The sequence below is a fragment of the Hyla sarda genome, chromosome 3 (assembly GCF_029499605.1).
Source record: "Hyla sarda isolate aHylSar1 chromosome 3, aHylSar1.hap1, whole genome shotgun sequence".
NCBI classification, from domain to species: Eukaryota; Metazoa; Chordata; class Amphibia; order Anura; family Hylidae; genus Hyla; species Hyla sarda.
This window is the reverse complement of record NC_079191.1, coordinates 436,029,317-436,046,315: the sequence shown is the minus strand read 5'-3', so window position 1 is coordinate 436,046,315 and position 16,999 is coordinate 436,029,317. Positions and strand designations below refer to the sequence as shown.

The 16,999-nt window shown below is 40.4% G+C and overlaps 1 protein-coding gene across 2 annotated transcripts in view; it reads right to left on the bottom strand.

Annotated features, from left to right (window-relative positions):
- ALK (ALK receptor tyrosine kinase) overlaps window positions 1-16,999 on the bottom strand; it is a 1,017,868-nt gene that overhangs the window by 132,792 nt on the left and 868,077 nt on the right. For both annotated transcript variants that reach the window (XM_056568555.1, XM_056568556.1), the window contains 2 exons: window positions 15,058-15,211; window positions 370-517 (listed from right to left, as the gene is read on the bottom strand). In XM_056568555.1, the coding sequence (XP_056424530.1) occupies window positions 370-517; window positions 15,058-15,211 (302 nt within the window). The remainder of the gene's footprint in view (window positions 1-369; window positions 518-15,057; window positions 15,212-16,999) is intronic.

Below are 16,999 nucleotides of genomic sequence, written 5' to 3'. Positions count from 1 at the left end.
AATGACACTTGGGGGTACAGGATAATGACACTTGGGGTACAGGATAATGACACTTGGGGTACAGGATGATGACACTTGGGGTACAGGATGATGACACTTGGGGTACAGTATGATAACACTTGGGGGTACAGGATAATGACACTTGGGGTACAGGATGATAACACTTGGGGTACAGGATAATAACACTTGGGGTACAGGATGATAACACTTGGGGTACAGGATAATGATAGATTATATTGTGAGGATGGAGACTGATGTGATTCAGATTATGTTGACAAAATATAATTAACATAAGGTAAATAAATTAATTAATAAGTAAATAAAACATCCGCCATATCACCTGCACTTACTATCTGTATACTCACTCACCCGTGGACAGGCGTCTTCTCCCAGCTGACCCACCAGTATGTACACGATGTCGTCCTTTTGTAACTCAAATATCCCCACCAGAGCCGTCCCGTGGGCCCTCGAGGTGGTTTTTACTCCGATCCCTCCAGCGGCTCCATAACCAGTTATCCTAAACAGAGAAGGAAATGACCTCAATAAAACCAGAGAATCCCTGACAGCAATGACTGGCGCCACCTACAGGACACTAGACCTCAGCGGCCATAAGAATGAGTCATAAACGGCTACACTGCACATTTATACCACTAGGTGGAGCCTTAGAGAATTGTCCCTCGTATACTGGAATACCAGTTTTATGCTGTAATGTCCACAGCACACCCGGTGATCAGACAGGGTATTACAAGTCAATTACATCAATGGTTTATAAGGGGAAATATTACCATAATATAAAAAGTTTGATTAATTACCGTATTTATCGGCGTATAACACGCACTTTTTAGGCTAAAATTTTTAGCCTAAAGTCTACCTGCGTGTTATACGCCGATAAGCCGCTGCAGTTCAATGATTTAAAGCGGGCGCTTTAAATCAATGAACTGCAGCGGCTTTGCAGGTGCAGAGACCTGCCGTCGCTGCCGGCTTTTCTGCCCCTGCCTGTTCTGGGGTCTAGAGCCCTGCTGCCGGCCCTTCTCTCCCCCTGGCTATCGGTGCTGCTGCCAGTTGTCTCCCCCTGGCTATCGGTGCCGCTGCCCCATTGCCGGCGCCGATAGCCAGGGGGAGAGAAGCGGCGCCGGCAATGGGGCAGCGGCGCCGATAGCCAGGGGGAGAGAAGGGGCATCGGCACCCATTGCCGGCGCCGCTGCCCCGTTGCCTCCCCCATCCCCGGTTGTATAATTACCTGTTGCCAGGGTCGGGACCACGCTGCTTCAGGCCTCCGGTGTGCGTCCCATGCGTGGTTGCTATGCACTGCACGGCGCGGCGCAATGACGTCACTCGTCATTGCGCCGCACCGTGCAGTGCATAGCAACGACGCAGGGGACGCACACCGGAGGCCTGAAGCAGCGCGGACCCGACCCCGGCAACAGGTAATTATACAACCGGGGATGGGGAGGCAACGTGGCAGCGGCGCCGGCAATGGGTGCCGCTGCCCCTTCTCTCCCCCTGGCTATCGGCGCCGCTGCCCCATTGCAGGCGCCGCTTCTCTCCCCCTGGCTATCGGCACCGGCAATGGGGTGCCAGCACCGATAGTCAGGGGGAGAGAACGGGCAGCGGCGCAGATAGCCAGCGAGAAGCGGCGGCAGCAGGGTTCTAGACCCCAGAAAAGGCAGGGGGAGAGAAGCAGGCAGCGACGGCCTCTCTCCCCCTGCCTTTCCTGGGGGTGTATCGGGGTATACGCATGCATACACACGCACCTTCATTTTACCAAGGATATTTGGGTAAAAAACTTCTTTTACCCAAATATCCTTGGTAAAATGAGGGTGCGTGTTATAGGCCGGTGCGTGGTATACCCCGATAAATACGGTAATTAGCTGCATATTCAAAGTGCTGCTATTCTAAGGGCATTAGATAGATACTGCAGGAGATAGTCAGGAGGTAGGTTGGAGGTGGATACAATCTAAAAAGTAAGATTTGTTTGTTTTCAAATTTCTCGTCTTTAACCCCTTAAGGACCGGAGGTTTTTCCGTTTTTGCATTTTCGTTTTTTGCTCCTTGCCTTTAAAAAATCATAACTCTTTCAAATTTACACCTAAAAATCCATATGATGGCTTATTTTTTGCGCCACCAATTCTACTTTGTAATGACGTCAGTCATTTTGCCCAAAAATCTATGGTGAAGCGGGAAAAAAAATCATTGTGCGACAAAATTGAAAAAAAAAACGCTGTTTTGTAACTTTTGGGGGCTTCCGTTTCTACGTAGTACATTTTTCGGTAAAAATGACACCTGATATGTATTCTGTAGGTCCATACGATTAAAATGATACCCTACTTATATAGGTTTGATTTTGTCGGACTTCTGGAAAAAATCATAACTACATGCAGGAAAATTAATACGTTTAAAATTGTCATCTTCTGACCCCTATAACTTTTTTATTTTTCCGTGTATGGGGCGGTATGAGGGCTCATTTTTTGCGCCGTGATCTGAAGTTTTTAACGGTACCATTTTTGCATTGATAGGACTTATTGATCACTTTTTATTCATTTTTAAATGATATAAAAAGTGACCAAAAATGCACTATTTTGGACTTTGGAATTTTTTTGCGCGCACGCCATTGACCGAGCGGTTTAATTAATGATATATTTTTATAATTCGGACATTTCCGCACACGGTGATACCACATATGTTTATTTTTATTTTTATTTACACTGTGTTTTTTTTTTTATTGGAAAAGGGGGGTGATTCAAACTTTTAATAGGGGAGGAGTTAAATGATCTTTATTCACTTTTTTTTTTCACTTTTTTTTTGCAGTGTTATAGGTCCCATAGGGACCTATAACACTGCACACACTGATCTTCTATGTTGATCACTGGTTTCTCATAAGAAACCAGTGATCAACGATTCTGCAGCATGACTGCTCATGCCTGGATCTCAGGCACTGAGCAGTCATTCGGCGATCGGACAGCGAGGAGGCAGGTAGGGGCCCTCCCGCTGTCCTGTCAGCTGTTCGGGATGCCGCGATTTCACCGCGGCTATCCCGAACAGCCCACTGAGCTAGCCGGGATGCTTTCGGTTTCACTTTAGACGCGGCGTTCAACTTTGAACGCCGCGTCTAAAGGGTTAATAGCGCGCGGCACAGCGATCAATGCCGCGCGCTATTAGCCACGGGTCCCGGCCGTTGTTAGAGGCCGGGCCCGACCCGCTATGACGCGGGGCCACGCCGTGGCCCCGCGTTATAGATCGGGAGTGGACACATGACGTTCCAGTACGTCATGTGTCCTTAAGGGGTTAAAATAGCAGACTTGGTTCAGTGCATGAATTGTTGTGCATTTACTTCATGTTCCACTCTTTGGAGGCTTGGATGCTGTCAGATCTGTACACAGTTCTTACTGCAGCAGGAGATTGCATTTTTGAACTCTGAGATGTTTAAATTATCTGTTAAACTCAGACTGGGACTGTGCAATGCCAATGCCACAGAGGACCCCTAGAAATTGCAGATGGGTTATTGTAGGTTCTGGAAGACTTATAGTTGTGGATAGAAGACATGCCCCACAGTCTCTGGTTATCCATAATTCATTTGCAGCACTTTCAGAGTGTAAAGGCAACATGAATATTGGCTCAAGCACAGAGGGTGAGGAACCATCGACTCCTATGTCTAATGTATGCAAGACTGCAGCCAAGGATAGACAAGATAAAGTAAAGTCTGAAAGGAAGCAGCTCTTGCTGGGTGAATCAATCATAAGAAGTGTGGAGTTTAAGGAAAATGGTTTTGTGAGATATCTCCATGGTGCTACTGCTAGAAGAGATAGAAGATGAGTTCTTAATATTGTTAAGCAAGCAAAGCAGGAAGGGGAAGTGGATGTTCTTGTCCATCTAGGGATGAATGACCTGGCTAGCAATGAAGTTTCAGAAGTGAAGGAATCTTTTATAACACCTAATAATGATGTGCAGGATTTTGCATCCACTGTTTCATTTTCTGAAGTTCTGCCTGTGGATAACATTCAGAATGATAGGCAGAGGTGTATTAAGGAGTTCAATTTATGGCTTAGTAAATGGTGTCAAGAGCAAGGATTTGGCTTTGTGTCTCATGATAGCTCTACTTGGAATAGAAAGGAACTGTACAAAAAAGATGGTTTGCATCTTTCTCTCAAGGGAACCAATGTCCTCAGTGAACAATTCCAAGAATTTGCTTAGGAGTATTTAAACTAGGAAGGGGGGGGGGGGCAAAAGAGTGATAATCCATGAGTACAATTGCCCCCCAAAACAATGCCAGAACATGTCAGTAGCACAGAGGTTAAGAAATGAAAAACTCAGAGTCTTGTCTGTAAATGCTCGCAGTTTAGGTAATAAGATCAATGAACTTGGGTCAATAATGGCATCTGAGAATGTAGATTTAGTGGTTGCTACTGAGACATGGTTTAATGAACGTAATGACTGGGACATATCCATACCAGGGTTCTCTTTATACAGAAGAGACAGAGAAGGCAAGAAAGGAGGAGGAGTGGCCGTGTATGTGAAAGATAGCGTAAAATCTAACACAATAGCATAAAATCTAACACTAATACAAGTTAGTGAGGCCAACATAGAGTCAGTTTGGGTTACGTTGCAGTTTGGTTATCATGCAGTAACTCGTGTAGGGGTGATATATAGACCACCAGGCCAAGTTAAAGAATTAGATGATCTACTAGTTGAGGAAATAGCTAAAATGACAATAAAAGGAGAAGTTATCATTATGGGAGACTTCAATCTTCCAGATATAAACTGGAAAACCAAAATAGCTAGTTCTTCCAGGAGTACAGATATTCTAAATTCCCTACTGGGATTATCTCTACAACAAGTAGTTAAGGAGCCAATTCAGAAGGAGGCCATTTTAGATTTAGTATTCACAAATGGGGATTTGGTGTATGAAATTACTGAAGTCGAAAGCTTGGGATCTAGAGATCACCAGTCAGTGTGGTTTAATATAAGAATAGTGAAGGAGTCACACCACATGAAAACAAAAGTTTTATATTTTAGAAAATGAGATTAGTCATAAATGAGTCCCTATCCGACTGGAATGGATTACATGGAGTCCAGGAGAAATTGGACTACTTAAAAGATGCATTATGGAAGGCAACAGATAATTTCATTAGAGTTGTCAGTAAAAGCAGAAAAAGGAAGAGACCACTATGGTACTTAGCAGAAGTGGCCAAAATAACAACCCAGAGCAATGAAGATAGAGAAATCTACAAGACTAGGCAGAAAGAGGCCAAGCAAGCTATAAGAACTTCTAAAGTGCAGGCAGAAGAAAAACTAGCTCAGTCTGTGAAAAAAGGGGATAAGACATTCTTCAGATATATAAATGAAAAAATGAAATTAAAACAAGGAATAACTAAACTAAAAACAAAAGAAGGAAGTTATGTAGAAGAGAATAAAGGGCTAACCGACTGCCTTAATTTTTTACAGAAGGAAAAGAAGGGCTAATCGACTGCCTCAGTTTTTACAGAAGAAAAAGAAGGAAAAGGACCACAATTAGGGAGGAAGACTAATTGTTTGATGCATGTGTCTTTACAGAGGAAGAGGTTCTAGGTTTGCTGTCTAAAGTGAAGACAAATAAATCACAAGGGCCTTATGGGATACACCCAAAATTATTAAAAGAGCTTAGCGGTGAGCTAACAAAACCGTTAACAGATTTATTTAACCAATCACTGGTAACAGGAGTCGTCCCGGAAGATTAGAAATTAGCAAATGTCGTGCCCATTCAAAAGGAAGGTAGTAGGGAGGAATCAAGCAACTATAGGCCAGTAAGTCTGACATCAATAGTGGGGAAATTAATGGAAACCCTATTAAAAGGATAGGATTGTGGAACATCTAAAATCCCATGGATTGCAAGATGAAAAACAACATGAATTTACTTCAGGGAGATCATGTCAAACTAATTTTTTTTTTTTTCCCGACTGGGTGACTAAAATAATAGATGACGGAGGGGTAGTAGACATTGCATACCTAGATTTTAGTAAGGCTTTTGACACTGTCCCACAAAGAAGACTTATCAATAAACTACAGTCTTTGAACTTGGACTCCCATATTGTTGAGTGGATTAGGCAGTGTAACGGTCTTACCATAAACGGCTGGGAAGTGGATCTGCTGTCCTGTCTGGACAATGGCTGAACCACACCAGGGAGTAGAGTCTTAGGTGACGCTGGTTTTCACCAGAGCCAGCCTCAAAGCGGGATGGACTTGCTGCGGCAGGCGGCACCCAAGTCGCTACCCCTGGCACGATCCATCAGCACAGGCTGCCCAGATGTAACTTGGCACAGAGAATGAAGCGTAGTCAGTCATAGCATGGGTCAGTAGGCTGGCAGCAAAGAAGCGTAGTTGGATCACAGGGACAAGGTCAGGAGGCAGTCGGCAAAGGAGCAAAGTCAGGTCACAAGCTGGAGGTCAGAAACACTAATAAGGCACACTCACAGGAACGCTTTCTCTAGGGCACTGAGCACAAAGATCCGGCACTATATTAGGGAGGTGCCGGACTAATATAGGGTCCGCCTAGAGAACAACCAATTATGGGCGTACTGGCCAGCGAAGCAGGACAGGAGAACAGCCAGGAGCAGAGAGAGGTGAGGGGACGCTCAGGACTCGCATGTGGGCGCGTCCCGCATACCGAGGCCCAGAGCGCTGGAGGCACTAGATGGGGAGCGCTCACGGCCGGGCAGAACGGCTGGAGAGTTGCCCCTAGCATCGCCCGGGACACGCGTGCGGGCGGGTTCCGCACCGCGAGTCCCGGGACGGGCAGAGACAGGGGAGAGGGAGCGCTCACAGCCAGGATGGATGGCTGGAGCGCTGCCCCTAACAGGCAGTGGCTGAGTGACAGACAACAGAGGGTTGTAGTCAATGGAGAATATTCAGATCTTCAGGTCTTGTTACCAGTGGGGACCTCTGGGATCTGAACTGGGACCAATATTGTTTAATATCTTCATTAGCGATATTAGACAAGGTCTCGATGGTAATGTATTATTTATTTTGCTGATGACACAAATATATGTAACAGGGTTGATGTTCCTGGAGGGATCCGCCAAATGGAAAAGGATTTAAGCAAACTAGAAGAATGGTCAGAACTCTGGCAACTGAAATTTAATGTGGATAAGTGCAAGATAATGCACATGGGGCGTAAAAACCCTCGGGCAGAATATGGATTATATGACACAGCCCTGACCTCAGTATCTGAGGAGAGGGATTTAGGAGGAATTATTATAGAAGACTTAAAGGTAGGAAGACAATGTAATAGAGCAGCAGGAAATGCTAGCAGAATGCTTGGATGTATAGGGAGAGGTATAAGCAGTAGAGAGAGATAAGTGCTCATGGGTGTATAGGGAGAGGTATAAGCAATAGAAAGAGGGAAGTGCTCATGGATGTATAGGGAGAGGTATAAGCAACAGAAAGAGAGAAGTGCTCATGAGTGTATAGGGAGAGGTATAAGCAGTAGAGAGAGAAGTGCTCATGGGTGTATAGGGAGAGGTATAAGCAGTAGAAAGAGGGAAGTGCTCATGGATGTATAGGGAGAGGTATTAGCAGTAGAAAGAGAGAAGTGCTCATGCCGCTGTACAGAACACTGGTGAGACCTCACTTGGAGTATTGTGCGCAGTACTGGAGTCCGTATCTCCAGAAGGATATAGATACTCTAGAGAGAGTTCATATAAGATACTAAACTAGTACATGGATTGCAGGATAAAACTTACCAGGAAAGGTTAAAGGACCTTAAAATGTATAGAAGAAAGAAGAGACAGAGGGGATATGATAGAGACTTTATATACATAAAGGGAATCAACACGGTAAAGGAGGAGAAGATATATAAGAGAAGAAAAACTATCACAAGAGGATATAGTTATAAATTAGAGGGGAAAGGTTTCTGCAGTAATATCTGGAAGTATTACTTTACTGAGAGAGTAGTGGATGCATGGAATAGCCTTCCTGCAGAGGTGGTCGCTGCTAATTCAGTGAAGGAGTTTAAACATGGGATAGACATAAGGCTATCCTTCATATAAGATGGAGATAAGCATAAGGCTATCCTTCATATAAGATAGGGATAGGTATGAGGCTATCCTTCATATAAGATAGGGATAGACATAAGGCTATCCTTCATAAAAGATAGGGATAGGTATAAGGCTTTCCTTCAGATAAGATAGGGATAGGCATAAGGCTACACTTCATATAAGATAGGGATAGACATAAGGCTACACTTCATATAAGATAGGGATAGGTATAAGGCTATCCTTCATATAAGATAGGGATAGGCATAAGGCTACACTTCATATAAGATAGGGATAGACATAAGGCTATCCTTCATATAAGATGGAGATAAGCATAAGGCTACACTTCATATAAGACAGAGATAGGCATAAGGCTATACTTTATATAAGATAGGGATAGGTATAAGGCTATCCTTCATATAAGATAGGGATAGGTATGAGGCTATCCTTCATATAAGATAGGGATAGACATAAGGCTATCCTTCATATAAGATAGGGATAGGTATAAGGCTTTCCTTCAGATAAGATAGGGATAGGTATAAGGCTATCCTTCATATAAGATAGGGATAGGCATAAGGCTACACTTCATATAAGATAGGGATAGGTATAAGGTTATCCTTCATATAAGATAGGGATAAGTATAAGGCTATCCTTCATATAAGATAGAGATAGGCATAAGGCTATCCTTCATATAAGATAGAGATAGGCATAAGGCTATCCTTCATATAAGATAGAGATAAGTATAAAGTTATCCTTCATATAAGATAGAGATAAGTATAAAGTTATCCTTCATATAAGATAGGGATAGGTATAAGGCTATCCTTCATATAAGATAGATAGGGATAAGTATAAGGCTATCATTCATATAAGATAGGGGTAGACATAAGGATATCCTTCATATACGATAGGGTCAGTGACTATTGATAGGATTCAGATTATTGGGCAGACTAGATGGGCCAAATGGATCTTATCTGCTGACACATTCTATGTTTCTATTCACAACCAGAGACAATGTGTAATATAGAGAGAGATGTATTAGGATGATGGATTGCAGCTTTTAATATTCTCTCAGACAACATTTTATTCTGCACAATAATGGATGGCACCAGTGGGACTACATTAGTGAGGGAAGAGACACGATGTGAGGAGAACGAGGGGGACATAGGGGAAGGAGCAGGGTTCCCGCAGTACAGAGGGTTTAAGGCAGGTGGCTTCTTAAACTTGTGGGAAGTCACAGAATGAGAATTACATAGTGGAAGGGGCAGAGTCCGCAGCAGCACAGAGGATTCTAGAACAGGAGGGTCCAGCAATGTGACAGGTAACAGACAAAGAGTTAAAAAGAGGAAGAAGTGAGCAGCGCCGAGTATAGGGGGATACATTATATACTGTATACAAGGTATAGGGGATACACTATATATTGTATACAAGGTATAGGGGGTACATTATATACTGTATACAAGGTATAGGGGATACATTATATACTGTATACAAGGTATAGGGGATACATTATATACTGTATACAAGGTATAAGGGGATACATTATATACTGTATACAAGGTATAGGGGATACATTATATACTGTATACAAGGTATAGGGGGTACATTATATACTGTATACAAGGTATAGGGGATACATTATATACTGTATACAAGGTATAGGAGGTACATTATATACTACATACAAGGTATAGGGGATACATTATATACTACATACAAGGTATAGGGGGTACATTATATACTGTATACAAGGTATAGGGGATACATTATACACTGTATACAAGGTATAGGGGATACATTATACACTATATACAAGGTATAGGGGATACATTATATACTGTATACAAGGTATAGGGGGTACATTATATACTGTATACAAGGTATAGGGGGTACATTATATACTGTATACAAGGTATAGGGGATACATTATATACTGTATACAAGGTATAGGGGATACATTATATACTGTATACAAGGCATAGGGGGTACATTATATACTGTATACAAGGCATAGGGGGTACATTATATACTGTATACAAGGCATAGGGGGTACATTATATACTGTATACAAGGTATAGGGGGTACATTATATACTGTATACAAGGTATAGGGGGTACATTATATACTGTATACAAGGTATAGGGGATACATTATATACTGTATACAAGGTATAGGGGATACATTATATACTGTATACAAGGTATAGGGGATACATTATATACTGTATACAAGGTATAGGGGATACATTATATACTGTATACAAGGTATAAGGGGATACATTACATACTGTATACAAGGTATAGGGGGTACATTATATACTGTATACAAGGTATAAGGGGATACATTATTTACTGTATACAAGGTATAGGGGATACATTATACACTATATACAAGGTATAGGGGGTACATTATATACTGTATACAAGGTATAGGGGATACATTACATACTGTATACAAGGTATAAGGGGATACATTATTTACTGTTTACAAGGTATAGGGGCTACATTATATACTGTATACAAGGTATAGGGGGTACATTATATACTGTATACAAGGTATAGGGGATACATTATATACTGTATACAAGGTATAAGGGGATACATTACATACTGTATACAAGGTATAGGGGGTACATTATATACTGTATACAAGGTATAGGGGATACATTATATACTGTATACAAGGTATAGGGGATACATTATAAACTGTATACAAGATATAGGGGACACATTATATACTGTATACAAGGTATAGGGGATACATTATATACTGTATACAAGGTATAAGGGGATACATTATATACTGTATACAAGATATAGGGGATACATTATATACTATATACAAGGTATAGGGGATACACTATATACTGTATACAAGGTATAGGGGCTACATTATATACTGTATACAAGGTATAGGGGATACATTATATACTGTATACAAGATATAGGGGCTACATTATACACTATATACAAGGTATAGGGGATACATTATACACTATATACAAGGTATAGGGGGTACATTATATACTGTATACAAGGTATAGGGGATACACTATATACTGTATACAAGGTATAGGGGATACATTATATACTGTATACAAGGTATAGGGGATACACTATATACTATATACAAGGTATAGGGGATACATTATATACTGTATACAAGGTATAGGGGATACATTATATACTGTATACAAGGTATAGGGGATACATTATAAACTGTATACAAGATATAGGGGATACATTATATACTGTATACAAGGTATAGGGGATACATTATATACTGTATACAAGGTATAGGGGATACATTATATACTGTATACAAGGTATAGGGGATACATTATATACTATATACAAGGTATAGGGGATACATTATATACTGTATACAAGGTATAGGGGGTACATTATATACTGTATACAAGGTATAGGGGATACATTATATACTGTATACAAGGTATAGGGGATACATTATATACTATATACAAGGTATAGGGGATACATTATATACTGTATACAAGGTATAGGGGCTACATTATATACTGTATACAAGGTATAGGGGATACATTATATACTGTATACAAGGTATAGGGGATACATTATATACTGTATACAAGGTATAGGGGATACACTATATACTGTATACAAGGTATAGGGGATACATTATATACTGTATACAAGGTATAGGGGATACACTATATACTGTATACAAGGTATAGGGGATACATTATATACTGTATACAAGGTATAGGGGATACATTATATACTGTATACAAGGTATAGGGCAGTGGTCTCCAACCTGCGGACCTCCAGATGTTGCAAAACTACAACTCCCAGCATGCCCGGACAGCCGTTGGCTGTCCGGGCATGCTGGGAGTTGTAGTTTTGCAACATCTGGAGGTCCGCAGGTTGAAGACCACTGGTATAGGGGATACCGCTCAGTGCCCAAGCACAAGACAATCCCCATAGTAATCCAACATTGTTTTCCTCTAATTGTACAGCGCTCCAGACTATGAAGGTGACATATAGGAATGATAAAATAATTGACAGATCTTAAGGAGATTCTATTCCGGAGATGTCGGGTGCAGAGTTTCTCTTAAAACAGCGCGATATTAACCAGAGGAAGGAGATAAATACCCAGAAGGGTTTAATTATGATCCAGTAATTACAGAGCACAAGAGACAGACGGTAATGATCAGTGTTGAGTGCCGCTGATCACATGTAATTACCGCCAGAAGAGCCCGGAGAACAGCGCAAATCACAGCAGCAGTGCCAGACCATCTAATGTACCGCACAGAGGGAGGACCAGAGCTATACCGCACTGAGAGAGGACTAACAGAGGAGGAAAGGGCACTGTAATCCCTTATGTGCACACAGAGGGTAGTATTAGTAGTTATATTCTTGTATATAGGAGCAGTATTATAGTAGTTATATTCTTGTATATAGGAGCAGTACTATAGTAGTTATATTCTTGTATATAGGAGCAGTATTATATTAGTTATATTCTTGTATATAGGAGCAGTATTATAGTAGTTATATTCTTGTATATAGGAGCAGTATTATAGTAGTTATACTCTTGTATATAGGAGCAGTATTATAGTAGTTATATTCTTGTATATAGGAGCAGTATTATATTAGTTATATTCTTGTATATAGGAGCAGTATTATAGTAGTTATATTCTTGTATATAGGAGCAGTATTATAGTAGTTATACTCTTGTATATAGGAGCAGTATTATAGTAGTTATATTCTTGTATATAGGAGCAGTATTATATTAGTTATATTCTTGTATATAGGAGCAGTATTATAGTAGTTATATTCTTGTATATAGGAGCAGTATTATAGTAGTTATATTCTTGTATATAGGAAGAGTATTATAGTAGTTATATTCTTGTATATAGGAGCAGTATTATAGTAGTTATATTCTTGTATATAGGAGGCAATATTATAGTAGTTACATTCTTGTATATAGGAGCAGTATTATAGTAGTTATATTCTTATATATAGGAGCAGTATTATAGTAGTTATATTCTTGTATATAGAAGCAATATTATAGTAGTTATATTCTTGTATATAGGAGCAGTATTATAGTAGTTATATTCTTGTATATAGGAGCAGTGTTATAGTAGTTATATTCTTGTATATAGGAGACAGTATTATAGTAGTTATATTCTTGTATATAGGAGCAGTATTATAGTAGTTATATTCTTGTATATAGGAGCAGTATTATAGTAGTTATATTCTTGTATATAGGAGCAGTATTATAGTAGTTATATTCTTGTATATAGGAGCAGTATTATAGTAGTTATATTCTTGTATATAGAAGCAATATTATAGTAGTTATATTCTTGTATATAGGAGCAGTATTATAGTAGTTATATTCTTGTATATAGGAGCAGTGTTATAGTAGTTATATTCTTGTATATAGGAGACAGTATTATAGTAGTTATATTCTTGTATATAGGAGCAGTATTATAGTAGTTATATTCTTGTATATAGGAGCAGTATTATAGTAGTTATATTCTTGTATATAGGAGCAGTATTATAGTAGTTATATTCTTGTATATAGGAGCAGTATTATAGTAGTTATATTCTTGTATATAGGAGCAGTATCATAGTAGTTATATTCTTGTATATAGGAGCAGTATTATAGTAGTTATAATATTGTATATAGGAGGCAGTATTATAGTAGTTATATTCTTGTATATAGGAGCAGTATTATAGTAGTTATATTCTTGTATACAGGAGCAGTATTATAGTAGTTATATTCTTGTATATAGGGGCAGTATTATAGTAGTTATATTCTTGTATATAGGAGCAGTATTATAGTAGTTATATTCTTGTATATAGGCGCAGTATTATAGTAGTTATATTCTTGTATATAGGAGCAGTATTATAGTAGTTATATTCTTGTATATAGGAGCAGTATTATAGTAGTTATATTCATGTATATAGGAGCAGTATTATAGTAGTTATATTCTTGTATATAGGAGCAGTATTATAGTAGTTATATAGTTGTATATAGGGACAGTATTATAGTAGTTATGTTCTTGTATATAGGGGGCAGTATTATAGTAGTTATATTCTTGTATATAGGAGCAGTATTATAGTAGTTATATTCTTGTATATAGGAGGCAGTATTATTGTAGTTATATTCTTGTATATAGGAGCAGTATTATTATAGTAGTTATATTCTTTTATATAGGAGCAGTATTATAGTAGATATATTCTTGTTTATAGGAGCAGTATTATAGTAGTTATATTCTTGTATATAGGAGAAGTATTATAGTAAATATATTCTTGTATATAGGAGCAGTATTATTATAGTAGTTATATTCTTTTATATAGGAGCAGTATTATAGTAGATATATTCTTGTATATAGGAGCAGTATTATAGTAGTTACTTCTCCTATATACAAGAATATAACTACTATAATACTGCTCCTATATACAAGAATATAACTACTATAATACTGCTCCTATATACAAGAATATATTATAGTAAATATATTCTTGCACTTAAGAGCAGTATTTTTATATTTATATTATTGTAACACACAGGTCTATAAAGCTCTATATTTCACCAGTTTATCTGGCGGTATTTCCGGATACAATGTGATTACAGATACATGAAATCCTCCAGATCTAGTAATGAGGTTTTATCAATCTACAGAAGCAGCAGGGGAGAGCAGAGCATCCCTGGGAGCTCAGGGCTATTACTGATAGAATAATATAAATACATACACTTAGTTTATATATAAACCATAATAAATTGTTAAAAGAATATATATCTTCGTGAGAATTCTGCTTCTCTCCTGCCTGGTTGTTGCTGGAGCCGGAGGAGGCCCCATAGCCGTGCAGCAATATTTTGCAGTCTGTCGGTTGCTGGGTTTTAATTTTTTTTTTTTTTTAGCTTAAAAGCTCTGGCATGCTGGGAGTTGTAGTTCCAGGTTCCATTTGAGTTTTGTCCCATGTTTCATTTAAGGGGATTTAGGGTGTATGGAAATGGTGTATTCTAAACTGGACGACCCCATTAGGACCAATAATAGCCGGATTTACCTGTATCTGTTGGTCTCCGGCACTCTCCAAATCTGCACGCCTCTCAGGTTTCCCGTTCCCACAACCACGCTAAAGTTCTCGTAGGCTTCATCACAAAGTTTCTGGCTGGGTCCGTGAGGGCCGCTGGCACCGCAGGTGGTGAAGAGCCAGTAATCTGCATTATAATGGGGAGAAAACTGGCATCAGAACAAGACCGCCAACGTGCCACCGTGTCGGCATACAACGTGTAGTGTCCCAGTACAGGATATACTCCTGTACAGTACTTAGGCCCTCATTGTCTTAGGGGCTCTCCTGCAGCGTCTCAACCATAGTAGTAAGTCTAATATTATGTATAATGTTGTAAATATAGTGCATAATGTTTTGTATAGGTATACAGTGACCCCCCGACCTACGATGGCCCCGACATACCATATATACACAGTGACCCCCCGACCTACGATGGCCCCGACATACGATCATTTCAGCATACGATCACTCTCAGAGGCCATCGCATGTTGAAGGCAGCATCAACATACGATGCTTTTGTATGTCGGGGCCATCACAAAACGGCTATCCTGCAGCGCAGACTGCTTCAGCTGTCACTGGATAGCCGTTTACGGTGCCCCGTGTGGTCCGCTGATGATCACTTACCTGTTCTCGGGGCTCCGGCGCGTCCTCTTCGGGATCCCCTGCATCGTCGGCGCTCTCCATCGACGTCATCACGTCACTGTGCACGCCGTCCCGTCATCCAATAGGAGCGGTGTGCGTAGCGACGTGATGGCGGCGACGGAGAGCGAGGATGCAGGGGAAGAAGAGGCCTTGCCGGAGCGTCGGGGACACCTCGGGGACGCGGCGACAGCGATGGAAGGCCACATCCAGGGCAGCGGTGACGAGCGGTGACGGTCCGGAGCGGCGAGGACACGTGAGTATAACCTCCAATACCAATGGTCTTCAACCTGCGGACCTCCAGATGTTGCAAAACTACAACTCCCAGCATGCCCGGACAGCCAACGGCTGTCCGGGCATGCTGGGTGTTGTAGTTTTGCAACATCTGGAGGTCCGCAGGTTGTAGACCACTATCCTATACTTTACATTGCACGGATCCCTCAACATACGATGGTTTCAACAAACAATTGTCCGTTTGGAACGGATTACCATCGTATGTTGAGGGACCACTCTATAAAGGACCTTTAAGGACCTTTGGAGGTATCACCTGTTATGTTCACATGAGGTGTTATGTTACCCAGAGAGCACCAGTTGACCACCTGACCTGCAGCTTGACCTATGGGCTTCTGGCTCAGACCCCTTTATAAGAGGGGCGGCCATTACAATCTCTCTCTCACACCATCACACCTGCTGAGGAACAGCAAAGCACAGACATCACAGATCCTGTATCCAGTCCACCTGGAGGCCATAAAGCCTACTCACCAGCCACACTGTCTGTAAGTCATCTATGTCTGCTGTCTCTACCAACGTCAAGTCAATTATAGTCAGAGTATTGAAGAATCTCTCTGGGATTCTGGCCTAGCTGTAAAGACTTTAAAGTGATTATCCAGGAAAAAACTTTTTTTTTCATATATCAACTGGCTCCAGAAAGTTAAACAGATTTGTAAATTACTTCTATTAAAAAATCTTAATCCTTTCAGTACTTATGAGCTTCTGAAGTTAAGATTGTTCTTCTCTGTCTAAGTGCTCTCTGATGACACGTGTCTCGGGAACCGCCCACTTTAGAAGAGGTTTGCTATGGGGATTTGCTTCTAAACTGGGCGGTTCCCGAGACAGGTGTCATCAGAGAGGACTTAGACAGAAAAGAACAACCTTAACTTCAGAAGCTCATAAGTACTGAAAGGATTAAGATTTTTTAATAGAAGTAATTTACAAATTTGTTTAACTTTCTGGAGCCGGTTGATATATAAAAAAAAGTTTTTTCCTGGATAACCCCTTTAAGAACTGTCTAACCTCA